Source organism: Pipistrellus kuhlii, unplaced genomic scaffold (genome assembly GCF_014108245.1).
Source record: "Pipistrellus kuhlii isolate mPipKuh1 unplaced genomic scaffold, mPipKuh1.p scaffold_m20_p_30, whole genome shotgun sequence".
Classification (NCBI taxonomy): Eukaryota; Metazoa; Chordata; class Mammalia; order Chiroptera; family Vespertilionidae; genus Pipistrellus; species Pipistrellus kuhlii.
In genome coordinates, this window is record NW_023425530.1 from 1,660,459 (window position 1) to 1,687,073 (window position 26,615).

General features: G+C 50.5%; 1 protein-coding gene across 2 annotated transcripts; it reads right to left on the reverse strand.

Annotated features, from left to right (window-relative positions):
- Positions 1-6,110: 6,110 nt before the first annotated feature.
- On the reverse strand, positions 6,111-25,795 carry PLIN3 (perilipin 3). Of its 2 annotated transcripts, none has more exons than XM_036459934.2 (8): positions 25,674-25,795; positions 22,099-22,180; positions 19,897-20,095; positions 19,647-19,729; positions 17,847-18,132; positions 12,011-12,219; positions 10,181-10,306; positions 6,111-6,923 (listed from the first exon to the last, which is right to left on the reverse strand). In XM_036459934.2, the coding sequence occupies exons 2-8, from the start codon at positions 22,162-22,164 to the stop codon at positions 6,582-6,584; spliced, it is 1,311 nt and encodes a 436-aa protein (XP_036315827.1). In that variant the 5' UTR covers positions 22,165-22,180; positions 25,674-25,795; the 3' UTR covers positions 6,111-6,581. The 2 variants fall into 2 exon arrangements, with proteins under 2 accessions (XP_036315827.1, XP_036315826.1); XM_036459933.2 differs by having other exon boundaries at positions 6,111-6,926.
- Between the last annotated feature and the right edge of the window lie 820 nt (positions 25,796-26,615).

The following is a 26,615-nucleotide window of genomic DNA, read 5'->3' on the forward strand; positions in this document are numbered from 1 at the left end:
CCTCTGCGGGGTGAGGGGGTCCGCTGACTGCGGAGCTATCTGCAGCAAGGCTAGCTGATGTGAAAATACCTGTGGTTTTCAATTAGGGACAAAGTCGCACGCCTGCTGTCGTCTTCTTTCATAATTAAGGAAATGATAAATGGCGGTTAGAGTCAGTGAAAATAAAGATGTGCAACCCCCCGCCCACCCCCGAGCTTATGGGCACCCTGAACTCCCCCATCAGGCCCCCAAGAGGTCCGTGGGTCTCAGGACAAAAAAAAGTTTCCCTACAGGCTGTTGGGCCAGGGGGCGGGGCTTCAAAGGAAGTTACATGGATGCACACTCCCCATGGGCCCTCACTGAGCGCCTGACTCCGCTCAGGGAGAAGCTTTACTGAACACCTGCTGTGTGCTAGGCATGGGCTGGCTTTGGGGTACATCAGGAAGAAGGGGCTCCTGGAGCTGGAGAGGGAGGGTGCATTAAACCCACCTTCCCATGTCTCTTTCCCCCCTGCCCCACCATCACCAACTTTTGGTACCTGCCCCCAAGCCAAGCACACCTGATTCACCCCTTAACCTTTCCAGGTAGGTCTGAATGTGCCCATTTTATAGGTGAGAAAACGGAGGCTCTGAGGAAGTAACAGGGCTGGAGCACGCTGGCTTCCAGGGGAAACCCTGGGCTCCAGATGATAATCTACCACCTGCAGGCAGGTTGCCCACCTCCCTGCTTCAATGACAGAAAAAGCACATTCCAGTTGAGGTCTAGGTTCCCACCCAACTTTTCTTCCAGCGCCAGAAAGGTGGCCCTCCACTTGGTGCCCATTCCTTCAGTTTTGCATGCGTATACGCATATCCATTGATGTGATAGCTATTTTTAATAATGAATAATGATTTTAAAACATTTTATTTGAGAGAGAAACATAGATTTGATGTTCCACTTATTTCTGCATTAATTGGTTGTTTCTTTTTATTATATATATTATATATATATATTTTTTTTTTAATAAAGAGAAAGGGAGAGGGATAGAGAGTTAGAAACATCAATGAGAGAGAAACATCGATCAGCTGCCTTCTGCACACCCTCCACTGGGGATGTGCCCGCAACCAAGGCACACGCCCTTGATCAGAATCGAACCCGGGACCTTTCAGTCCGCAGGCCAAGGCTCTATCCACTGAGCCAAACCGGTCAGGGCTCATTGGTTTTTTTCTTGTATGTACCCTGCCAGGGGATTGAACCCACAACCTTGGTATGTCAGGACAATGCTCTAACCAACTGAGCTACCTGGCCAGGACTGATAAGTGTGAAATTTAGTGCTCTTCAGCCTGGTTTGGCTTTATAATTCATATCTGCCAGAAGCCAGCAAACTTTGTTTCTGTAAAGAACCAGATAGTAATTATTGTCAGCATTACTGCCCAGACTATCTTTGTTACAACCATCTGATACTGCCTTTGGAGCAGTCACAGATGTGTCAATAAATGAGGGTGGCTGTGTGCCAATAAAACTTTATTTATGAAATCAGGCAGCAGGCTGGACAGTGGCTGTAGCTCACTGACTCTGGACATGGATGGCATCAATATTTAGCTCTATTCCATTGACATCTCTAACATGTTTCTGATCCACTCTATGTAGCCCAGTCTTGTTCTTTTGAAGTGTTATGGTCTCCCTAAGCATGGCTGTGTCACAATTTACTGAGTCCCCTATCACTGGGCATGCTGTTGCTTCCGCTAGTCCCCAATCACAGGCAAGGTGGAGGTTATGACACAGTGCTGGATCAGGGTGGGGGGATCTGAGTGCTGAGTTCAAACCCTTACTCTGACACTGAAGAGCTGTGAGCTGGGCCAAGCGCCAGCCCCTGAGTTGTGCCTGGAGGTGGTAACCGCACCTATCCACGGGGTTTCGGTAGGGTAGCTGCGAGAAGGGGAACTTCTGGGACTTCTCCGACGTGGAAAAGATACATTCTCACTCTTACTAAATACTACTGACTGTTCTCCAATCGGTGCTCCCGTTTGCACTCCCGCTGGACGAGAACGAAGGGCTTGTTTCCTCCCTCCACCGCAGCTGCGTGTTGCTTTCACTTTCTTAATTTGTGTTGAAGTTTAATTCATAGGTGCTATAGTCTATACATCTTGAACGAGCAGCTCAGTGGATTTAAAAAAAATAAATTGTATTGATTTTTTCACAGAGAGGAAGGGAGAGGGATAGAGCGTTAGAAACATCGATGAGAGAGAAACATCAATCAGCCTCCCCCCGCCCCACTGGGGATGTGCCCGAAACCAAGGCACATGCTCTTGACTGGAATTGAACCCGGGACCCTTCAGTCCGCAGGCTGATGCACCATCCACTGATCCAAACCAGTTAGGGCCGCTCAGTGGATTCTTGCATATGCACACACTCCTTCCTGTAGCCAGCACCCAGATCCTGATGTAGGGGTCATTTCAGCCTCAAGAAGTCCCCAACGCCCAGCCAGTGTGGCTCAGCGGTTGACCCAGGAACCAAGAGGTCACCAGTTCAATTCCTGGTCAGGGCATATGCCTGAGTTGTGGGCTCAATCCCTAGTATGGGGGCGAGTAAGAGGTAGCCAATCAATGATTTCCTCTCATCATCATGTTTCTATCTCTCTCTCCCTCTCCCTTCCTTTCTGAAATCAATAAAAATATATTAAAAGAAAAGAAAAGAAAAGAAAAGAAAAGAAAAGAAAAGAAAAGAAAAGAAAAGAAAAAGAAATCCTAGCCACCCCTTCTTCATCATTACCCACTGGGCCACCACTGCGAGGATTTCTCTCATCATATTATAGCTTAGTGTCACCTTGTCCTGAAACTTCATTGCAATGGGAGCAGAGGATGGATTCTCGTGGCTGGCTTCTTTCACTCAATATCATGCCTGTGAGTTTCATCCGTATGGTTACAAATATGGACACCGTATCCTTGTTCCTCGTTGCATACTATTCCACAGAATGAACCCACCCTGTTTGGTTTATCTCTTGTGGGTGCACATTGGGTTGTGCTCCAGTTGGGAGCTGTTAGGAGTAAAGCAGCTGAGAACATTTGGGGGCAAGTTTTGTGTGTGGATATTTGTATAGAACTTGGCTACCAATACAGGAATGGGGGCAGGGGCGGGGCTGCAAAGGAAGTTATATGGATGCAAACTCCCCATGGGGCCCTTACTGAGTGTCTGACTCCAGTGAGGGAGACGTTTTATTGAACACCTACTGTGTGCTAGGCATGGGCTGACTTTGGGGTACATCAGGAAGAAAGAAGGGGCGCCTGCCTTTGGGGCTCCTGGAGCTGGAGAGAGAGGGTGCATTAAACCACCTTCCCATGTCTCTCTCCCCCTGCCCCACCACCACCCACTTTTGGTACCTGCCCCCAAGCCAAGCACATCTGATTCATGCCTTAACCTTTCCAGGTAGGTCTGAATGGCCCATTTTATAGGTGAGAAAACTGAACATAGGGGAGGTGTCCCAGTTGCCTGCAGACTGAAGGGTCCTGGGTTCCATTCTGGTCAAGGGCACATGTCCAGGTTATGGGCACGGTCCCCAGTAGGAGACAACCTGTCGGTGATTCTCTCTCATCATTGATGTTTCTATCCCTCACCTTTACTTTCTGAAATTAATTTTTTAAAAATAGATTTTTAAAAAGAAAAGCCTTCAGGTTCTGGCTGGGTAGCTCAGTTAGAGCGTTGTCCCAATACTCCAAGGTTGCGGGTTCAATCCCCAGTCAGGGCACACACAAGAAGCAACTAATGAATGCATAAATAAGTGGAATAGCAAATCGATGGTTCTCTCTCTCTCTCTCTCAAGTTAAAAAAAGAGAGAGAAGAAAAGCCTACAATCGCTTATCAGAACAGGAATGAACACAAAGAGCAGACTGGCTGCTGCCTATGATGAATAAACAGCCCTCTAATCACGGCACAACTGACTTTAAGAAATAACGTGGGAAAATGTGTGGAAAGCCACTAAGTTAACTTCTCACATGGCAATAGCTAATTAATAATCCCGTTTTGCAGAGTGGGGGAGAGCAGCGATGGGCAGAAAGGGGAAGCCGGTCAGCCATGCTCCTCCAGCAAGTTGGGGTACATGCAGAAAGAAAAACCCCGACTTGCTTGCCAGGCCCTCATGGGCTCCAGGGCCAGCCTGCTGCCCTGGTCTGACACCCAGGTCCACTTATTGGCCAGGAGACTTTGAGCAAGTTATGTAATTTCCATCTGCCTCCGTTCCCCACCTATAGAATGGGAAGGTTAGTGACGGCTGAGATGCGGATGAGGCTGACATCCACCAAGTGCTCAGACAGCGCCTGACTCAGGACTATGCCCAGTGCTAGCTTAGCACCGTTAGTGTGAAGAGGTTTGCTCCCTGCCAGATTTACAGCTCACTTTGGGAAACCCCAGTGATTCATTTAAGCAAAAGGCAGGAAAGTAAGTGTTTGGAATGAAACTAACTCCATGGTTCTCACCCCAGGGTGATTGGGCAATTTATTTTATTTTTTAAATTTTATTGATTATGGTATTACATCATTGTCCTGATTGGGCAATTTCTGAGGGCACCTGTGGGGTCACGCCTGGGGAGGGGTTTTCCTGGGATCGAGTGAATGAGGGTCAAGCATGCTACTCAACACCCCACCGTGCCCATGGAGGCCCCCCACTGAGAATGACCCAGACTCAAATGTGCGATGTGACCTGACATAACCTGAGCGTCAGGCTCGGTCACTACACCATCTTTGCACCTGAAGCTGGATCTCAGGGGTGACACTGTGGGACACAGAGGGAAAGGTCCCCACCTGGGCCCACACCAGGGACCCATGTCCCAGCGCTGAGTTGGGGTCAGCATAGCCCCGACAGCACCGAGGGGCAGTCTGCCTGGCCCTCAGGACCGTGCAGCAAACAGAGCGAGCCGATGTGTTGCAATGCAGACGTGGCTGAGAGTAGCAACCCTGCTCCCCAGCTGTGTGCTCCCACTTTGTCATCTGTGAAGTGGGGGCACCTAAACAGCAAGGCTGAGGTGTCTGTGCGTGAAGTGAACGGAACAGCCCTGGGCCAGGAGAGAAATGAGAGGATTCGGCTTCAGTGCTGTAAGCAAAGGTCAGTGGGAACACAGCCAGTGATACAGTGGACAAGATGAGTCCTATTCATTGGTAACTTTTTAAAATAAATACTTTTATTGATTACAGAGAGGGAAAGAGAGATAGAAACATCAAAGATGAGAGAGAATCACTGATTGGCTGCCTCCTGCAGGCCTCCTACTGGGGATGGAGCCCACAACCCAGGCATGTGCCCTGACTGGGTATCCAACTGTGACCTCCTGGTTCATAGGTCGACACAACCACTGAGCCACTGCAGTCAGGTTCATGGGCAACGTTTACTCTTTGCACCTGGTGGGAGTTCCCTGCAGCTGCTGTCACCAATGAGCACAAACACAGAGGCTGAAAGAACCACAGCAATTCATCTTACAGTTCTGGAGGTCAGAAGTCCGAAACGAGTCTTAGGGGGCAAAAATCAGGGTGTTGGCCGGCTGGTTCCTTCTGGTTCCTCCAGAAGGAACGTTCAAAGAAGAATCAGTTTCCTGCCTTTTCAGCTTCTGAAGGCACTGCATCCGTGGCTCGTGGCCTCGCCCGTCTTCCAGGTGAACAGCAGAGCATCTTCCCATCTCCGCTTCTGTCCTCACATCTCCAGCTCCGACCCTGCAGCCTCCCGCTCACATGGGACCCTCGTGATGACGCTGAGGCCCACCTCGATAATCCTGGGTCATCTCTCATCTCCAGATCCTTAACTGGATCCCATCTGCAAAGTCCCTTTGCCATGGAAGGTCCAGGGATTAGGATGTGGACATTTGGGGGCCATCCTGCCACACTGTTCCCCCACACACCTACAATACGAGGCACGGGCAAGACCCCACACGCCAGGGCAGGGATGGAAGGCCCCTGCACCGGCCCTTCTCAGCAACGTCCAGGCCAAGCAAGGGCGGTGGGCACATGGCTGATATTCATTATGGGCCCTGTCTGAGGCACTGAGCGCCAGACTTCAAACCAGCAAGTCCACCCCTGCCCACCCTTGTGAGCAGAGCAAACATTCCAGCCACAGAGACGCCAGAATTGCTCAGCTGCTGGGAACACACAGAGACACACACATGCCTGTACTCAGCTGCAGATAAAATTTATTAAGGCAACACTGAAGCTCCAGGCACCTCCGGCCTGCCAGGCAGGCCTCGCCCCCTCCCGCTCTACAATGCACCCGGCAGCCCCTCCCTGCCGCAGGAGGCCCACTTCACAGACCAGAAGTCCAAGTCCGGGACTAAAGACGGGGCTCTGGCCCCTGATGTAGAAAAAGAAATGGGATAGAAGAGCTAGATCCCTGGCTTTTAGGGAAGGAAAAAAAATAGTTTTGGAACCTTCTTCTAAAAAAATTTAAAACCTTCAGAAAACCATTTTTCAGAAACCTCACATCAATGACCGATGAGGTAAGGCTCAGAACACTTCCTCCAGGCCCAGAATGGTCTGTTTGGAGGATCCCAACTCCCCAGGCATGATGGGCTGGGAGGCAAGGGGGTCCAGCGCTCCTTGCTGACCGCTCGGGAACAGACTGAGCCCTGAACCCCCTTCCTGCTTCTCCTACTTCTTCTCTTCTGGGGCTTTCTCAGCGACTCCAGGGGCGAAGGGTCCCACCACCCAGGTGATGGGCGTGTTCTGGGACACGTACTCGACTATGTGGTCAAGGGCCTCCCGGGCCTTGGCAACGCTCTCGCGGCTCTGTTTCAGGATGGAGTTGGACAGGTCCTGGAAGGAATGGAGGCCGGAGAAGGTGGCCTGGAGGTCCTCCACGTGGCGGCGAGCCTGGTGCACCTGGTCCTTCACGTGGGCGGGCAGCCCCTGGAGGCTGGAGCCCAGCGAGGTGCAGGTGGCCTGCAGCTGCTGGGCGATGTCACGCAGCATGCTGAGCGTCTGGAACTCCACCTGCTGAGAAGGGAGAGTGGGGTGGGGGCGATCAGGATCACTGCTTTGGGAAAAGGGAAACGGGGTTCTCGCGCCCGCCTTTAGGAAAACCTTCCATAGGAAGACCGCCTCGCACTATCGTTCGGAATACCGGTTCTTAGAGTTTTGGGGTTTTTAAAAAAATTAATTTTGTTGATTTTTAGAGAGAGGGAGGGAGAGAAAGAGAGAAACATCTACCCGTGTTTTTCCGAAAATAAAACATCCTCCGAAAATAAGACCTAGTGCATGGGAAGATAAGACATCTCCTGAAAATAAGACCTAGTGCAACTTTGGGAGAAAAAATTAATATAAGACACTGTCTTATTTTCGGGGAAACAGGGTATGCGAGAGAGAAACTTCAATTGGCCACTTTCTGCATGCACCCAACTGATGATCAAGCCCACAACCTGGGTATGTGCCCTGACCGGGAATTGAACCCTCCACCTTCTGGGGTTTGGGACAATGTTTCAACCAATTGAGCCACACCAGCCAGGGCTGGCTCTTAAGAGTTTTGAACCATGAGATATACACAGGTCAAACAGGCACAGACATTTCCCCAAAGAAGACAGACAGATGGCCAATAAGCACAAGATGTTCAACTTCACTAGCCAATGGGGAAATGCAGCTCAAACCCACAATAAACCCCCTTTACACCGACTGGGACAGCTTCACGCCAAGACGGAGAGCAGGAAGGCAGCAGGGACAGGAGCCCGCGGAGCCCCGGGCTTGGCCAGTGGTGCAGTCACTGTGGAAAACAGACCGGTGGCTCCTCAAGATGTTAAACCACAGTTACCACGGAACCCAGCAGTACTCCACCTCGTTAACTACCCAAGAGAAATGGAAACACATCCACACAAAAACCTGCACAGCCGTGTTCAGAGGAGCACTATTCACAACAGCCCAAAGCGGGGACAACCATCTGGTGAACCTACCATCTGAGCAAACCACACATTGCGGCCCCTCGCGGGAATATTACTCAGCGGCGGGAGGAGTGAGGCGCCGCCGTGGTCAGCTGGTGGGAGCACTGTCCTGCACACCAATAAGGCGGCAGCTCCGTTCCAGGCAGGGCACACCCCCAGGCTGTGAGCTGGGTCCCTGGTTGGGGTGTGTGCATATTAAAGAAAACGGAAAAAGAGACCTAGGGCCTGGGTGCTGGGTGGCTCCACCATTCTGAACTTAGGGAGATGAGAAGAAATCAGAAAAGGGGACTAAAAACAGGGGGGCTGGGTAGGCCCAAAGAAGTGGGAAGCAAACTAGGTGAGGATGTCCCCAGCAAGAGTCCCCAACTTAGGATGGTTCTGAGATTTCAACTTCATGATGGTGCAAAAGAGTAAGCACACTTTACATTTTGAATGTGGATCTTGTTCTGGGCTGGCGATGTGTGGTCCAGTACTATCCTGTGGTGCGGGCAGTGGCAGCCAGAGGATTTTGCCCAACCGAAGGCTAATGTATGTGTTTGAGCATGTTCGTGGTGGGCTGGGCTTAGCTGTGACGGTCAGTAGGTTAGAGGTATCAAATACATTTTCGACTGACAATATTTCCCACTTACCATGGATTTATCAGGAAGTAACCCATTGTAAGTTGAGGAACATCTGTATACTAAAAACCACTGAATACTTTAAAGGGGTGAATTGTATAGTATGTGCACTATATCTCAGTAATTATAAAAAATTTTTTTGCAGAAACCGGTTTGGCTCAGTGGATAGAGTGTTGGTCTGCAGACTGAAGGTCCCAGGTTCGATTCCGGTCAAGGGTATGTACATTAGTTGTGGGGATATCCCTGGTAGGGGGTGTGTAGGAGGCAGCTGGTCAATGTTTTTCTCATCGATGTTTCTAGCTCTCTATCCCTCTTCCTTCCTCTCTGTAAAAAATCAATAAAATATATTTTTAAAAATAATTATAATTTTTTTTAAAGTACAAGATATTTTTATATCTCAAAATTGATTTTTTAATAGTTGGGGGGAAAAAAGAGAAGGTCTAGAAGAACGTTTCCCAGCCAGGAAGGAGATAGAGCAGGACCACCCTGAGCACTGTCAGCTGAGGGCTCTGGACTTGAACCTGCAAGGGAGCTGCTGACAAGAGTCAAAATCTGCATCTTCTGCTGCTGCATTCAGCAGTGGGAGGAAGACACAAGGTTTCGGCAGTTTGGGTCTGAATGCTGAGCAGTGATGCATTTATAGAGATAGTCATGGAGTTTTTATAAATGTCACTTTTATAGCAGATGTGCTTCACTTATGAACTCATTTAATCATACACACACACACACACACACAAACACACACACACACATATATATATCTCACATATAAGAAAATTCACCCTTTTAGTGGTTTTTAGTTTAATCATGAGGTTGTGAACCACCACCTCTAATTCCAGGACATGCTATCACCTCCAGAAGGAACTCCCTCCTCAGCCCCTGCACCACTAATTCACTTTCTCTCTGTGAATTTGCCTGTTCCGGGCATTTCACACAAATGAAATCATATTTATGTGTTTTTTGGTTGTCTGTTTTTGTCTGGTTTCTTTGATTGAGCCTATTGTCTTCACAGTTCATTCATGTCCTAGTGTGTATCACTCCTTCTTATGTCTGAGTAACATTCCATTGCATGGATGGGCCACATTTTGTCCATCCATCCACTCATCAGTCAGCTGTTTCCCCTTGTGGCCACTGTGAATAATGCTGCTGTGAACAGCCAAGAACAAGTTGAGCTAATTTCACCTTAATAGCCCTGCAGATTGTCTTATGTCTGTTGATATCTGAGAAGCTCTAGTGTCAGTATAGGCCTCAGACGGGGGTATGGTTCAGAATGAGGTGTGAGAATTGTGTTAGATGTTGTTGACTCAATGAAAGCTGAGATGAATGATGGTACAGGTGGCAAAAGTCAGAGCAGGTACAAGGGGCCAGTGCGTGGGCTAGACTGGAGGAACCAGTTACTAGGAGCCAGACGGGTGAAACGAAGATCCGATAGGACGCTGCAGTAGGGGAGGGAAGGTTACAAAAGTTTTAAGACGTAGCTTAGAACTGAGGAGGTTGAGACACATCCCAGGTTGAGAAACAACACCCACAAGCAGGAGCAGAAAACCAGGCAGGCTTCCCAGGGGAGGTGTGGTGAGTCCTGAAAGCAGTTAACGGGAGGCAGGCGAGGCTGGGGCAGCATTTCAGGCGGTTGGTCCATCAAACACAGGTGTGGAAAGGGAAGTCAGGGCCCCACGCACCATGCCCGCCCCACAATGGGTACCTCTGGCTGCGCTAGGCTCTTCTCCATGCCCTGGCGCTGCTTCTGGTACCAGTGGAGCCACATCTGGTGTAGTTTCTCGTTAGCTTCCACCAGCTTCTGATCGACGTCGTGCTTGACACTCTCCATCTGGAGGACAGAGAGCAGTGAGAGAGGCTGCCTCCGGCCTGGCCAAGCTCACAGCCCAGCACATTCCGGGGGAGGGGGTTTCCACAGGAGCCTGGGGAGCCCTCCTTTTCTCTGAGATCCGGGAGGTCAGGGAGGAATTTTTACATGCTGTTTCCATAGCTACCCGGTGACCACAAATTTTCTGCAGCAATTTTCCCATTTTGTCTGTTTTCCCCTCCCCTTGCACCAGGCCTGGCTGCCTGACAGGCTGTGGCCAACAGGTCACAGATGGAAGAGCAGAGGCTTAAAAGTGCTTGTGATGGAACATCATTCAGCCTTAAAAAGGGCCGAAGCCGGTTTGGCTCAGTGGTAGAGCGTCAGTCTGTGGACTGAAACGTCCCAGGTTCGATTCCGGTCAAGGGCATGTACATTGGTTGCAGGCACATCCCTGGTAGGGGGTGTGCAAGAGGCAGCTGATCGATGTTATTCTCTCATCGACGTTTCTAGCTCTCTATCTCTCTCCCTACCTCTCTGTAAAAAAGCAATAAAATATATAAAAAAAAAAAAAAAAAAAAGGAAGGCAAAGCTGACAACTGCTACAGTGGGCTGAACCTGGAGGACATTATGCTCAGAGGAGTACATCCACAAACAGAAAGTAGACGGTGGGGACCAGGGCTGAGGGAGGAGAGATGGGAGTTAGTGTTTAATGGGGACCAAGTGTCAGTTTGGGAAGATGAGAAAATTCTAGAGATGGGAGGTGGTGATGGCTGCACAACAGTGTTGAATGTGCTTAACGCCACGGAGCTGTACTTACAAATGGTTATGATGGTAACATTATGTTACATGTGGTTTTCCACAATTAAAAATATTTTAAAAGAGAGGAGACATAGTTAGCAGAGGAAGTTAATAACAGCAATTTAGCTCTTTAGGGAACAGAAAAATAAAAGACCTGGGTGGGGGATTTGATTGTAAAGAGGCAGGGGGAACTAGTTGTATGGGGTGATGGAAATATTCCAAATCTCAATTTCGATGGCAGTGACATGGCCATTTGTATTTATAAAACTCCTCAAGTGCTACCCTTGGAAAGGGGTGGTTTTTATTGTGCGTCAATCATATGTCTATGAAACTGACTTTCAACAAAAGGAAAAGTGCTATGTGCTCTCAGCGCACGTGGGTCCCTCAGACCACTTTCGGGAAGAGCTGTCTTAGGGGAGGAGCCCACAGAGGCCCAGCCTCCAGCCGGCCTGTCAGGGCTGAACTCTGTCCCCTCCACATGCACACGCTGAAGCCCTAACCCCCTGGCCCTGAGTGTGACTATACTGCAGGTCGGGTTGTCAAAGAGGGGGGCCTTACTCCGTATCTGGTGTCCTTAGAAGAAAAGACCAGGCACTCACAGAGGGATAGCCACGTGAGGGCACAGGAAGAAGATGGCTATCTGCAGCGAAACGGGCACACCTCAGGAAAAACCAAGCCTGGCAACACCTGAGCTTGGACTTCCAGCCCCCAGAACTGGGACAATGAGTAAGAAATGTCTGTTGTTTAAGCTGCCCAGACTATGGGACTCTGTTACAGCGGCCCCTGCACTCACGCAGGCCCACAGCCCATGGACCAGCCCAGTGGCTGTGGAGAATGGTGAGCGCTGGCCACTAGGCTTGGGGAAGGTTTGTGAAGCGGATGCTGCCGTGCGGTGCCACGCCCCCTCGCCCCCCGTGGGCGGGGTCTCACCAGGCTGAGGGCCTGCATCAGCTGCAGCAGGGCCTCCTGGGCCCTCTGCCTGGTGTGCTGCAGTTTGCTCAGCGAGTGTCTGAAGGCCTGCTGGCGCAGCCGCTCCGACAGGGAGCCCAGGCGCACGAAGTAGCTCTGCTCCTGCCGCTGCTGCTGCACTGAGGCGATGGAGGCCACGTCGGCGCCCTCCAGAGTGGTGGCCAGGTGGGCTGCAGGGGGGAGGGGCAGAAGCATTAGGAAGACTGGGATGCAGAGAGAGCAAGCAGCTCAGGCTCCCCGGGTGCACACTTCAGAGTATGTGTCTCGCATGGACTGCCCAAAAGTTTATGCGGGTCTGATGCTTGCAAGCTTTGAGGCCTCGGAGTGAAGGACTTCCTTGCCTCACTTTTCCCCACCTGCGAAATGGGTGTGATGAGAAACAAACTTCCCAGGATTAAAACATCCTAAAACAAAACAAAACTCTGCATTTTATAAGTAACCTGATTGGGGTTTAAATCCAGACTTACTAGGGTAGCACGAGGGTCTGCAAACTACACATCCAAATTGTTTCCGGTTTTGTACAACCAGTGAAAACAATTATGCATGTTCCTTATACATATATTGTCTTTGGCTACTTTCAGACTACAACAGTGGAGTGCGTGGGTTCTTGCCCCACGAAGACTAAAATAATTATTATCGAGTCCTTCATAAAAATGTCAGCTGACCCAGTACCAGTGCCTGGAATATATTAATAGTGGCCAATCTTTCACAATGTTCTAGATGCTTCCTGTGAATTCCTGTCAAATCTTAACAGCTCTGAGGAAGGCACTGTTCTCCCACTTTTACAGTTGAGAAAACTGGAGTTCAGAGGGGTTAATCGACTTGCCCAAGGCCACACAGCCTGAAAGGAGCACCTCAGGACTTGGAGCTCAGCCATTTGAACCCGTGTTCTCCACCATACTTGATGAGAGAAGTTTGAGCTATTAATACATGAGAAGCTTCTTAATAAGCAGTGATAACTAGTCCAGAAAGTGCTCATGCAGGTATAAGACAGAGTATGGAAACTGCCTTTCCTGGTGATGTTATCCTGCTCCTTTAAATTTGAACTTCGCAGTGAAAAGTTTGCACTTAGTAACCAGGAGGTCACAATTCCATTACCGGACAGGGCGCAAGCCTGGGTGGCAGGCTCAGTCCCCAGTAGGGGGCATGCAAGAGGCAGGTGATCAATGATTCTCTCTCATCATTGATGTTGCTGGCTCTCTCTCCCTCCCTCTCTCTGAAATTAATAAAAACATATCTTAAAACAAAACACAACTTCAAATTTTATAAATAACCTGATTGGGGTTTAATCCAGACTTACTAACTCACTTGCTTTATAAAGACCTATGGCAGGGAGCCACAAACTATGGCCTGAGCCAAATGCTACCTGCCCTTATAAATAAAGTTTTATCGGCACCTCGTCACACACATTCATCTACCAATCATCTATGCTTTCATGCTATGATGGTAGAGTTGAGCAGTTGTAACAAAGATTGTGTGGCTCAAAAAGCCAAAAAATATTTACTACCTGGCCTGTTAAGAAAATGTTTGCTACCCTGCAGTCTAAGCAGAAGCCATTTTGCCAGTAAGCCTCAATTTCTCCTGTACCCCACGTAAGCCAGAATCACCTGAAGTGTGAAATTTGGACTATCCTATACTCAAAAGAGGCACACAAATGAAAGTTTAGCTATTTTTTATTATTTACAGCCAATTATATGGCTTTTTATTTATAGTAAGTGATAAAGATTCTAAAACAATCAGGAAAATTTAACATAAAGATGATCAAATAGACCTGGCCAGTGTGGCTCAATGGTAGAGCATCATCACAAAGGGTTGTGGGTTCAATTCCCAGTCAAGGACATGTACCTGGGTTGCAGGTTCATTCCCGGTCCAATTTGGGGCACATGCAGGAGGCAACCAATGGCTGTGCCTCTTTCTCACACTAATGTTTTTTTCTCTTTCCCCCTTCCTTTCACTCTCCCTAAAAATCAGTGGGAAAAAAATATCCTCAGATGAGGATTTTTAAAAAGATTATAAAATAAACAGTACAGGGAACACAAACATATGACCAAGATAACATGAGAGATGAGCTCTGGTCAGACTGGACAGCAGAGCTGATCTGATGATAAAGTGAAACCTCCATTTTAGCCACATATTTGTGCAGATCCTCTGGCTCAGGCACTGTATCAGAAGTGAAAGGCAGTGGAAAATAAAGCAATGAAATCCTATGTTGATCTGTTGTGTGATAAGGTAAGCTTTCAGTCAGAGGAATTCAGTTATTTTTATAAACACGAAATTCTGGAAGAAACATACTCTAACCCAGGAATTGGTGAACTTTTTCTGTGTGGGGCCATACAGTCAGTATTTTTGGTTTTGTAGGCTATACCATGCCTCAATTACTCAGCCCTACCTTTACCATGCCAAAGAAGCCACAGACGAGACTATAAACAAATGGGTGTGGCTATGTGCCAATAAAACTTTATATGTAAAAGCAGGTAGTGGACTAGATGGGCTTTATAGTCAGCTTGGGAAGAGATGTCCTCTGATTGAAAGCTTACCTTATCACACAACAGGTCAACATAGGATTTCATGTGACTGCGGCTCATGAGTCACATGCGGCTCTTTGGCCCTTTGAATGTGGCTCTTCCACAAAATAACACGTGTGGGTGCGCATGTACAGTGCGATTGAAACATTGTGGCCCATGCACAGAAGTCAGTTTTTGGCCTGGGCGAGTCCATTTTGAAGAAGTGGTTTTAACACCAAGCCACACTCAAGGGGCCAAAGAGCCATATGTGACTCACGAGCCACAGTTTGCTGACTACTGTCATAGAAGAATTATTTCAGGCTGACATTTAAAAGCCTGAACAGCCGAAACCGGTTTGGCTCAGTGGATAGAGCGTCAGTCTGCGGACTGAATGGTCTCGGGTTCGATTCTGGTCAAGGGCATGTACTTTGGTTTCAGGCACACACCTAGGGGGTGTGCAGGAGGCAGCTGATGGATATTTCTCTCTCATCAATGTTTCTAACTCTCTGTCCCTCTCCCTTCCTCTCTGTAAAAAATAAATAAAATATATATTTAAAATAATAATAAATAAAATAAAAACCTGAACAAAAAAGACATGCAACAATTTGAGGCAGCAAAAATAAAAGCCTGTGTTGTGAGAAAAATGGATTCCCCCCTATTCTCCACCAAAGGGGGTTTACAAAGACTAACCTAAACTCTACTGATTTCTAGAACTTCTCCATGGCTCTCTGGGCGCTCCTGAGCTCTGTCCTTGGAAGTGAAAGCAGCTTTGTCATTTAGGCCAAGTATATCTGGCATTCCTGGCATGTCTGAGCAAGCTGGCAAGGTCCCATGGAGGTGCCCTGGGCAAAGGGAAGAATCCTGGGGGCGGGGGAAGGGCTGTTCTCCTAACACGAACCCCAGACTAACACTCCTAGTTCTTCTTAAATATATATATATATATATTTATTGATTTCAGAGAGAAAGTGACAGGGAGAGACAGAAACATCAATGATGAGAATCACTGATTGGCTGCCTCCTGCACACCCCCTACTGGGGACTGAGCCTGCAATTGATGTACCCTGACCTGGTTCATAGGTCGATGCTCAACCACTGAGCCACCGCACCAGGACACACCTCGTTCTAATAAGACACTGCAACAGCTCCTCATAGCTACAGGCGACCCAGAACCGTAAGCACGGTGTGCACAGTGATTTCATCCTTAGTGGATGGATGCAAAAAAATCAAAGCTGCTCAGACGGATCTGTTCTCTGCTGTGGCTTCAGGCTTGGCTCAAGACCTTCCTCCAGCAGACCCTGCTTTCTCCTCCTGCCTTCAGGGCCAAGGCCCACAGCTGGCTCTTACGGAGGCAGCAGGCACTGGCCTGGGGTTCGGCAGGGAAAACATCAGCCAGGTCCCATCCTTCAAGAGGTTCAGAGTTGGGTTTTGGAAATCAAAAGGACAAGTGACATGCCGCGCTCAAGCCACTTGCTGCAGGACTGGAGCTCGCCAGCCTCCTGGAGCGCCTCCGAGCACCAGGGCCTGCCCTCCCCCGAGCTCCAGGGAGAAGCGTGGATCACGGCTAACTCGAGAGGGTTCCCAAGGCCACAAATAATGGGACAGATGAAGTGTCAGCAAAATTAACACTCCGGACTGGAATATGTCGTGCTAATCCATGTGTTCAGACCTATAACACAAAACTGCTAAGGACCCATGGAGGGCACTGGTGAACCCACCCATCATGCTATTTTCCCTGCTCTTCCTCAATAAGCTGTACCTCGGGGTAATCAAAATTAGCGAGAACTTTCTCCATGGAAGTGTTCCAGCTACAGAGAAAGAAGCGACACTTTCACGAGCGATCTGTGGGAATCCCAGATGGAAAAAGAGCTGGAGATAAAGACTGGCTGTCCACCCATCAGGGAATCACGTGATTCCACATGCTATATATGAAGTCCCAGAACAGGCAGAGCAGCGGTTCTCATCTGGGAGCAATTCTGCCCCCCAGGGGACGCTGGGCAATGTCTTGGGACATTTGTGGTTGCCACAACTGGGGTACTCCTGGCATCGGGTATCTGGGGACCAGAAATGCTGCTTAGCCTCCACAGTGCCCAGGATGGCCGCACAGAGGGCAACCAGGCCCCAGTGTTAGCAGCGCAGCAGTTGGGAAACCCTGATGTTGCCCATCTTCAACTTTTTTCTTTCTCCCAGATATTTGGCTCCTCATTCAAACAAACCAGCCATGGCCAGTGGGCTGGGGCCAAGCTGCCCTTGGAAGGAACATGGTGCTTCGCCACCTACAGCCCTCATGGGCCTCGCTGCCGTGGGCATTGGAAGCTGAAAGACTGGCACATTAAAGTCCCGGCATGTGACAAAGAAGGCCATCTTCCAAATGTGGCATCAAGAGCCACCACCAGAGCCATGGGCATGAGAGGACAAGTACAGACCATGAGCAGGACTGGCTGCTTGGTCTCCGATGGTTTTATCCCCAGTTTGTCTATTTCTCTTCATTACTACCCCACCTGGGTCAGGGCCCATTTTCAGGGGCCTGGACCGGGACAGCTGCATCTGCCCTGGTCTCTCAGCTCCCACCCTTGCCTCCCAGCCTGTCCTCCCAGCAGCAGCCACCAGAGGGTGCCTGTAAGCACCTTCCTCAGGTCCAGTGGCTCCTCTGCCCTCACCCCCCATCTCCATCCCCAGTGCTCCTTCCTCAGGGTCAGACCCTTATTCCTCACTTTGGCCTACATTGCACTCCAAGACCTGCTCCTGTCCCTCCCCTGCCCTCACTTTCTCTCCTCATGGCTGTGTTTCCAACACACAGGCAAGGCTCTGCTTCCTGGTCTTTGCATGGACTGTTCCCTCTCCTGGGACCATTCTCAGCCTAGACATGGAGATGGCTAGCTCCCTTCTGCCTCCAGCTCTGTGCTCAAATGCCGCCTTCCCATGGGACCTCTAACAATGCAAACTTCCTCATCCATATTGTGTTCTGAAACCCTCTCCCACCCCCTCCTGGCACGCTGATTTTTCTCTCTCGAACACTGGTCACGGTTCTATCATCAGTACTGCGAAGAGGCTTCCGTCTTGCTCACTGATTGTGTCCCTGTGTCTGGAACAGGGTCTGGTGCTCAGCAGGTGCTTAAATCCTGAATGAAATCACCCAGACTCTTCTCTGCTGTTCCCTCACCACCCCGTCTCCCCACCTCTGGCATTAGTTTGTTTTTTTAAATGTTCATGCAAGTGGACAGACTCCAGGTAGCTAAGAGGGGCCCAGGTTGGGAAGCCCAGGGAGGGGTCTCAGGCCCATGGGCCACACTCACCCAGCTCCGCGTCTGTCATAGGCAGGTGGTTGTCCATCCATTCCTCTGATTTGCCCAACACTGTGTCCACCCCACTCAGCACCATCTGGCCCATGCGGGACCCCATGACCGACTGAACACCGCTGGTCACCACGGACTTGGTCTTGTCCATGCCACTCTGCACAGCTTCCCGGGTCACATCCACTGCCTCTGTCACTCTGGTGGCCACTGTGTCCTTGGCGCTGGCCACTGCTTCTCGGGCCCCGGACACCTTAGACGACACGAGCTCCTTGGTATCCGCCAGGACCTACAAGGCAGGCCAGCATCAGCACCTCTGCACTCCTCTGTACCTAGGTAGCCCCACGCCTGCACCCCAACCTCTAGGGAGGCCCAGGGAGGAGTTCCTGCTCCTGCGTGATCCAAAGGGTGAACACTGATCCAGTATTGCAGTTAAGACCAGTGGGGTCTATGCAGGAGGCAGCCAATTGATTTTTCTCTCTCATCGATGTTTCTATCTCTCTCTGTCCCTTCGTCTCCTTCTAAAAATGAATAAAAACATGGATTTTAAAAATCAATGGGAAAAAATATCATCGGGTGAAGATTAACAACAACAAAAGTAACTATTTAAATTTACAATAATTAAAGTTAGTAATTGAGTTCTTCAATCACACTAGACACAGTTTAAAGACTCATAGTCTTGTATGGCTCGTGGTTTTCATATTGGACAGTGAAGAGAAAGTACATATACCTCAAAGAAAGTTCTAAGCAGTGCAGAGCTAGAATCTTTAAGAGGGAAAGGAAGGCCCTGGCTGGTTTGGCTCAATGGATAAAGCGTTGGCCTGTGGACAGAAGGTCCCAGGTTCGATTCTGGCCAAGGGCACATGCCTGAATTGCGGCCTTCATCCCCAGTAGGGGACGTACAGGAGGCAGCCAATCAGTTATTCACTCTCATCATTGATGTTTCTATCTCTCTTTCCCTCTCTCTTCCTCTCTGAATTCAATAAAGATATATATATATATATATATATATATATATATATATATATATATAAATATAAATATATTTTATTGATTTTTTTACAGAGAGGAAGGGAGAGGGAGAGAGAGTTAGAAACATCAATGAGAGAGAAACACTGATCAACTGCATTCTGCACACATCCTACTGGGAATGTGCCCACAACCCAGGTACATGCCCTTGACCAGAATCGAACCTGGGACCCTTGAGTCCACAGGCTGACACTCTATCCCCTGAGCCAAATCAGTTAGGGCTCAATAAAGATATATATTTTTAATAACAATAAAAACGAAAAACCTGGTCCACAGAGAAGGTACTGCATGTGCAAAGGTCCTGGGCTAGGCCTGAGCAGGTGTTCACTGTTGCTTCCCTCCCCTCCCCAGAGTGAGTTCCATGAGGGCAACAACTGTCCCACCACTGTGTCTGATGTTACTGAACACTGAGTATGAAGGCCAGCGTGGCTGGAATGGAGCAAGAGAAGTGGGCGATGAGGGCAGAGAGATGGTGGGGCCAGATCAGGTGGGGCCATGTGGGCTGTGTGTGTGTGTGTGGTGGGGGGCACGGAGCTTTGGCTTTTTTCTGGGCAGGTGGGAAATGGGGGGGGGTTCTGAGCAGATCTGGCTGGCATTGAGATCATTCATCCACCTGCTCAGTGGGGAATGGGTTTGGGGTATGAGGGGCATGCAGAAGAGGGTCAGAGAGTAAGCTGTCACACGTGTCTATTTCACTAGTGGTCCAGGTGGACCACAGACTCAATACCCAGGCAGGTCCCGGTGCCCAGGGCTCCTGGCATCGGCGGTCTGTACCTTCCCCGTCTGCTGCTGTAGGATAGGCAGGTTCTCTTCCAGCTTGTCCAGCCCCTTATGGGCGTATTCACTGGCTGATGTGACTACAGGGGGGAGGAACAAGACAGAAATAGGATGGTTACTGCACGTGAGCATCTCAAGGGGTCCCGGGAAGGTCAGCCCCTGGTTTGGGGGGACAGGGCCGGGGGCGAGGCAGACCTTCCCAAAACAGCCAGGAAGGGAGGTTCCATGTTCCCGGGGCTTCACTCACTCTGGGGCTCCAGCTTGGACAGGATGGGCTGGGCCCCACTGACGGCAGCCGCTGTGAGGGTCTTGACGCCTTTCTCCGCCGCGTCGCAGACTGTCTTGACGTGGGGGTGGCTCTCCTTGGTGGAGGTGTAGGCTGCCGACACCATGTTGCAGGTGGTGCTGATGAGGGGCATGTTGGCCACGCGGTCCACCACGCTGGGCTGTGGGAGAAGAGCTGAGGTGGGCCGGGCCGGGTGTGGCGAGGCGGGGGCGCTGGGCCGGAAACTCAGGCACTAGCACTCTCTCTCTCTCACGGCCAAGGAAACAGCTCAGCTCACCCTGGAGGTTGACCCATGAAGCTGCCCACGCTAGAATTTCAGGGCTGCACTGAGCTTCCTTTGTCTTAGCTCCGAGGCCCATGTGTTTGAATGTGTCTGACACCCACTGTGCACCAGGCAGTGACAAGAGACAAGAACCCTACTCTCGCAGAGCTTTCGGTCAGAAGCTGGGTCTGCAAACTAGGCCCACGGCCCAAGTCGTCCCACCACCGCACACTTTTATCCTTGTCTGGTTTTTTCCTAATAGCTTGATTGAGATCAAGTTCACGCATCATAAATGTCACCTTTTTTAAAGTGCACAATTGCGTGGTTTTTAGTAGACTCACAAGGTTGTGCTATCATCACCACTCATTCTAGAACTTTTCCATCACCCCAAAAAGGAACCTGTAACCATTAACAGTCACTCATTCTCCCCTCCTTCCAGCCCTGGCTACTACTAGTCTGCTTTCTCTCTCTATGGATCTGCCTATTCTGAACATTTCACATAAACAAAATCATATCCTCTTGTGGCTTTTTGTATCTGGCTTCTTTCTGAATGATGTTTTCAAGGTTCATCTATGTAGCAGCATACATAAATGCTTTATTTTTTTTTTTTAATTGTGGGAAAATGTAGGCAACATCAAATTGACCATTTTAACCATTTTAAAGTGTATAGTTCAGCAGCATTCACATTGTTGTACATTCAAACTGTTGCATAACCACCACCACCATCTGTCTCCAGAACTTTCTCATCCTCCCAAACGGAAACTCTGTGCCCATAAACACTCAATCCCCTGCCCCTGGGTCCCACCATCTACTCCCGTCTCTGTGGGCCTGACTTCCCTGGGAACCTCATGTACGTGGAGTCACACAGCGATTGCCTTTTCTGTGGCTGGCTTATTTCACTGAGCATATCTTTAAAGCTCATCTGTGTTGCAGGACATGTCAGAACTGTATTCCTTTATATGGCTAAACACCATTCCACTGCTGCTGGTTTGTAAGTAGTTTTATGGTGCACAGCCACGCCAGAATAGGTAAATCCACAGAGAGAAAGCAGAGCGGTGGCTGCCGGGGGGCCGGGGGTGGGGGTGGGGGTTGGGGTGGGGGAGGAAATGGGAGTGACTCTAACGGGGATGGGATTTCCATTTGGGCTGATGAGAAAGTTCTGGGATTAGAGAGTGGGGATGGCTGCCCATTGTAAGTGTACTTAATGCCACTGCACTGGATACTCTTTGAAATGGTTAAAATGGTATTTTTATGGTAAGTGGAATGAAGCACTGACACACTCAACATGGATGAACCCCTAAAACATCACACTCAGTAAAAGAAGCCACACAAAGGGTCTCGTAGAGACTGAAACTAGGGTGGTTGTCAAGGGGAAAGGGAGGTGGGGTGGGGGTGACTACTACTGGGTATTGGGTCTCTTTTGGGCAAGATGAAAAATGTTCTAAAACTGTATGGTGGTGATGGCTGCAGAACCTGATAGTTCACTGAAAGTCACTGAGTAGCACCCTCAAAGGGTGAATTTAATGTCATGTAGGTGATACCGCAATAGTCTATGAAAAGGGGCTTTTATTTAAACTGGGGGTGGGAGGAGGGAGGAGGATGGGGACTGACTTCTTGGAAGGAGGACCCTAAGAGGACCTCCAGAGGCAGAGGACATTTTTCTGGGTGGTGGGGAGCCAGGCAGTTTCACACTGTACCCCTGTTCTCCCAAGAGCCCCTGGATTCCCAGCTCTCCTGCCCCACCTGTTAGTGGGGCACCTGTCGGAGCTCTGCCGGCTGGCTCTCCCCACCCCGTCAGAAAGACCGCTCTTAACCCCCATGTGCGGCCAGCAGCGCCCTGGCTCGCTTCCCCGGTGCCATGATGTGGCAAGCCTCACCCCGCACCCGCAGACCTTCCTCACCTGCTGGACAGGTTCTTCAGCTGTCGCCTGGGGGTTGGCAGGGGCTTCTGGCTCATTGGTAGACATTTCTCAGAAGCACGCACTGTGGACAGATGGACTAGTCAGGCACAGTCCGTCCCACACCTGCACTCTGACAACCCCAACACACCCCAGTTCTGAGGGCCGTTCAAGAGCAGGTGGTGATTCAGCAGGGCTGAGAGCCCGCAGTTTTTTTTGTTTGTTTGTTTTGTTTTTTTAAAATATATTTTATTGATTTTTTACAGAGAGGAAGGGAGAGGAATAGAGAGCTAGAAACATCGATGAGAGATGTGCCCGCAACCAATGTTCATGCCCTTGACCGGAATCGAACCCGGGACCTTTCAGTCCGCAGACCAACGCTCTATCCACTGAGCTAACCGGTTTCAGAGAGAGCCTGCAGTTCTAACACGCTCCCGGTGCTGCCGCAGCTGACCCAGGGCTATTCCTTGAAAGGTAAGGTCAGGGGGCAGCTCTCTGAGGGCTCACCTGTTTCATTACTCCAGAGACACCTATGAAGCAAAACTGTAGAGCGCAATTTGCCAGCAGCTACCAAGTTTCAAGATGCCTCTTCCCTTTGGCCCAGAAACCTCTCTGTGAGGACAGTCTCACACTTGGATTGCCAAGTGGGCAGAGGCGGTGTACCTGTGTTGTCCACAAGACACTGGGAACCTGTTTGCCCAGCAGAAAGGGACTAAAGAAAATACCAGATTAGCCCAGTCCCTGGGGGGAAAAAATGGGTATTTACATGTAATTGACATGGACCAAGATACTGCAAAGAGACAAAGGTTTGAATGAGGTAATAAAAAGTGTTTACTTGGATTTGTACAGAATCTTTTTTAAAAAAAAAATCATCACTCAAGAAAGTTTTTCATTGACTCTACAGAGACAGAGGAAGGGAGAGGGAGAGGGAGGAGAGAAACATCGATCAGTTGCCTCCAGTACATGCCGAGACCAGGAATCCAACCTGAGACCTTTTGTGCACAGGACATTGATCCAAACAACTGAACCACCCAGCCAGGCTGTCCAGAATCTTTAAGGAGACACAGCTAACTGTTCAAGGTGGCCACCTTTCAGGGAGGCAGATCGGGTAGCTGCAGCAGGCTTCTGACTTTTGAGCCAGGTAGATAATATTACTTTTTTTTAATTTAAGCTTAAAAGACAAAAGGTAAAAGAAGCTATGAAGCTGTTAGAAAGACCATGCCTGGCTCCACTGCAAGTCAGACTCGGGTGTGTGAAGGGTGAGGGAGGCTCCTCAGACGAGTCTGATCACACATTTGCAGGTGGATGCGAGCCATACGTGCTTCATTTTCCTGGCCCGGTGAGATGAGATGGATAGAATAGCCTCACACTACCGTGTTTCCCCAAAAATAAGACCTAGCGTATGGAAAGATAAGACATCCCCTGAAAATAAGACCTAGCGAAACTTTGGGAGAAAAAATTAATATAAGACACTGTCTTATTTTTGGGGAAACAGGGTAGATTCCAGAGCCTCAGCTCTGCCCACACTGCGGTGCTGGGCAAGGAGCTTCCTCTCCGCTTGCCTCAGTCCTCTCCCCGTAAAATGGGGCTCAAAGTAGTGCCAGCCTTAAAGGCTGGTCCCAAAGGCAGTTCTGGAGTGAGCCTGTTCAGAACGCCTGACCTTGATTCTGAGTTTCCTTCTAGACCAGTGGTTGGCAAACTCATTAGTCAGCAGAGCCAAATATCAACAGTACAACGATTGAAATTTCTTTTGAGAGCCACATTTTTTAAACTTAAACTTCTTCTAATGCCACTCCTTCAAAATAGACTCACCCAGGCCGTGGTATTTTGTGGAAGAGCCACACTCAAGGGGCCAAAAAGCCGCATGTGGCTCGAGAGTCTGCCGACCACTGTTCTAGAGGAAAGAAGCCCAGTTGTGTTTCACCATCCCCAAAGTGCAACCTGATGTTTGTGTTTTTAAAATACATATATCTTTATTGATTTCAGAGAGGAAGGGAGAAAGAGAGGGAGAGGAATAGAAACACCAATAATGAGAATCATTGATTGACTGTCTCCTGCACGCCCCACACTGGGGATTGAGCCCACAACCCGGGCATGTGCCCTGACCAGGAATCCAACTGTGACCTCCTAGTTCACAGGTCGACACTCAACCACTGAGCCAAGCCGGCTGGGTCAACTTGATGTTTTGAGAGCATCAGTTCTGGAGTCTTAACCGGTTTGCTTTTTAAAAGGTTTTATTGATTTTGAGAGAGAGAGATGGGAAGGGGGCAGAGAAACATCGATTTATTGTTCCACTTCCTTGTCCATTGGTTGGCTGGTTCTTGTATGTGCCCTGCAAGCTTGGGGGCAGGATGACGCTCTAACCAACTGAGCCAGGGCAAAGTCGGGTTCTAAGCCTAGCTTTGCTCCTCACCGGCAGCGGGAGCCTGCAAAGGCAGCACCCCTACTTGGAGCCTCTATAACCACAGCAATACCTCTTAGCTTAGATAACCTTTCCCAGCTCAGAGTCCCCACAGATTGGAGGAGATGCCGCTCCTGTGGTGCTTAGCCTGACACGTAGTAGGTGCTCAATAAACAGATCCATGCCACACCACTCTGGCTGAGGTGTACAAGGGAAACCATCAGAAATGAGAGTCCTGCTTGTTCCATAGGTCCCAACTTGTTACAAAAGCACCTTACCCAACCAGGAAGTGGGGTGAGGAGACACACTAGTCCCTGTTGATCATCACCTGAGTCCACCTCACCTTCCCCTGAGCTCACCTGGGCAGCTTAGAGGTCCTCCTTCCCACCCCCTGGAACCTGTATAGCCAAGGACGACCCCTGCAGATGCCAGCATCCCATTCAAGTTCTCGGGGGTCTACAACCTGCCTGCAGCGGGCTGGGACTGATGGAGTCGCCCAGCCGTCCAGTCAGTCCAGCGGCAGCCAGGATCGCTAAGATCCAAAGTTCCCGGTTCCAGGCCCAGCCCCTCCTCTCAGTCCCGACACAGGTCCCAAGGCCTCAGATAAGGGGTAGGCCTTCCCTCCCCAGCGCTCCCCCGCCCCTGCGCAATCCGCTGGGGGAAAGGGGCGGGGCCGGCCACTGACCTCCGGGGTCAGAAGCGGGGCGGACCATCCGCGGGGAGGGGGCCTGCTCCCCGGGGAGCGGCGGAGGCGGGCTGGGCTCGGAGTCCCGGAGGGGGCGGGATTCCGGGGCAGGACGGCAGCGGCGCCGTTCGGAGGCGTTTGGGAAGCAGATTCACTTCCAACTTGGCTAGGATGTGGTTTGGGACGGGGGTTTGTCCCCCACCCCTTCCTACGGCCGCTTCTAGGGGGCTCTTTCGCAAGTCCCTCCGGAAGTCCCAGGAACCGGGAGGAGAGCGGAAGCCCCAGGAATCGGGAGGAGAGCGTTTGAAAGTCTGAGCCTGGTCCACAAGTTGGACTGGGGGCGGGGGGACCCCCCAGCCCCCGGAGACCCCTCCCCTCAGGCCGCAGGGGCCGGCAGGACCCCGGGGAAGGCCCTCCCCGCTGCTTCCAGCCCTGGGACGCCCCAAGACTCGGCGGCCCCGTCCCCCACCTCCACCGGCACCCGCCTCTCACCGCGGTCAGCGGGACGTCCGGGGCGCAGCAACAGGGACTTGGAGGCAAACTCCGAAACCGTCCGGGCAGGCCCGGGGAGGGCTTTTATACGGGGGCGGGCGCCGGGAGTGACGGCCCGGAGGACCAATCCGGTGGGGGGCCGCTCGGGCCACGCCCCCTCCGTCCCGGGACGTTGGAGACCCCGGTGAAGGCCCGGCAGGGCCGGGCTCGGGGGGCGGGGGCGGGCGCGCGCCCCCTGCACGTGCCGGGGGTTGGGGAGACCCCGTACGACGCCGGGTCCAGCCGAGGGCGCCCCCGCCCCGTCCAGACCCCCTCAGAACTTGGCCCTGGGAGGGGAGCGCCGTCCTGTGACCCCGGGGCCTCCTTTCTTCGGTGGCCAAACCGAGGCTGTGAGAACTCCGTGTGTCAGGGACCACGTCCCCACCGTGGGCACAAGGGTGAGGCAGCCAAACCCGGCCCGACATTTTAACATTTTTTTTAATATACTTTATTGATTTTTTTACAGAGAGGAAGAGAGATAGAGAGTTAGAAACATCGATGAGAGAGAGTAATTGATTAGCTGCCTCTTGCACGTCCCCTACTGGGGATACGCCCGCAACCAAGGTACATGCCCTTGACCGGAATCGAACCCAGGACCCTTCAGTCCGCAGACTGACGCTCTGTCCACTGAGCCAAACCGGTTTCGGCATTTTATCAGTTTTAACCACAATGGTGAGCAGATCTCTAGTGCCTCCTGCCCTCCCTCAGCTGTAGAGCGCCCCTTACTTCTCCAACACCTGTGTCCCCATTTCCCCGTCTTCCAGGAGCGAAAACTGAGGCTTAGAGACCGCCACCCAGACAATGCAGGGAGGAGGTCCTGGACGTGACTCTCTGACCAATTCCTTTCTGAAGCCACACCCATTGGGATTTTTTCCCCCCTTCCAAAATAACTATCCTCTTGGT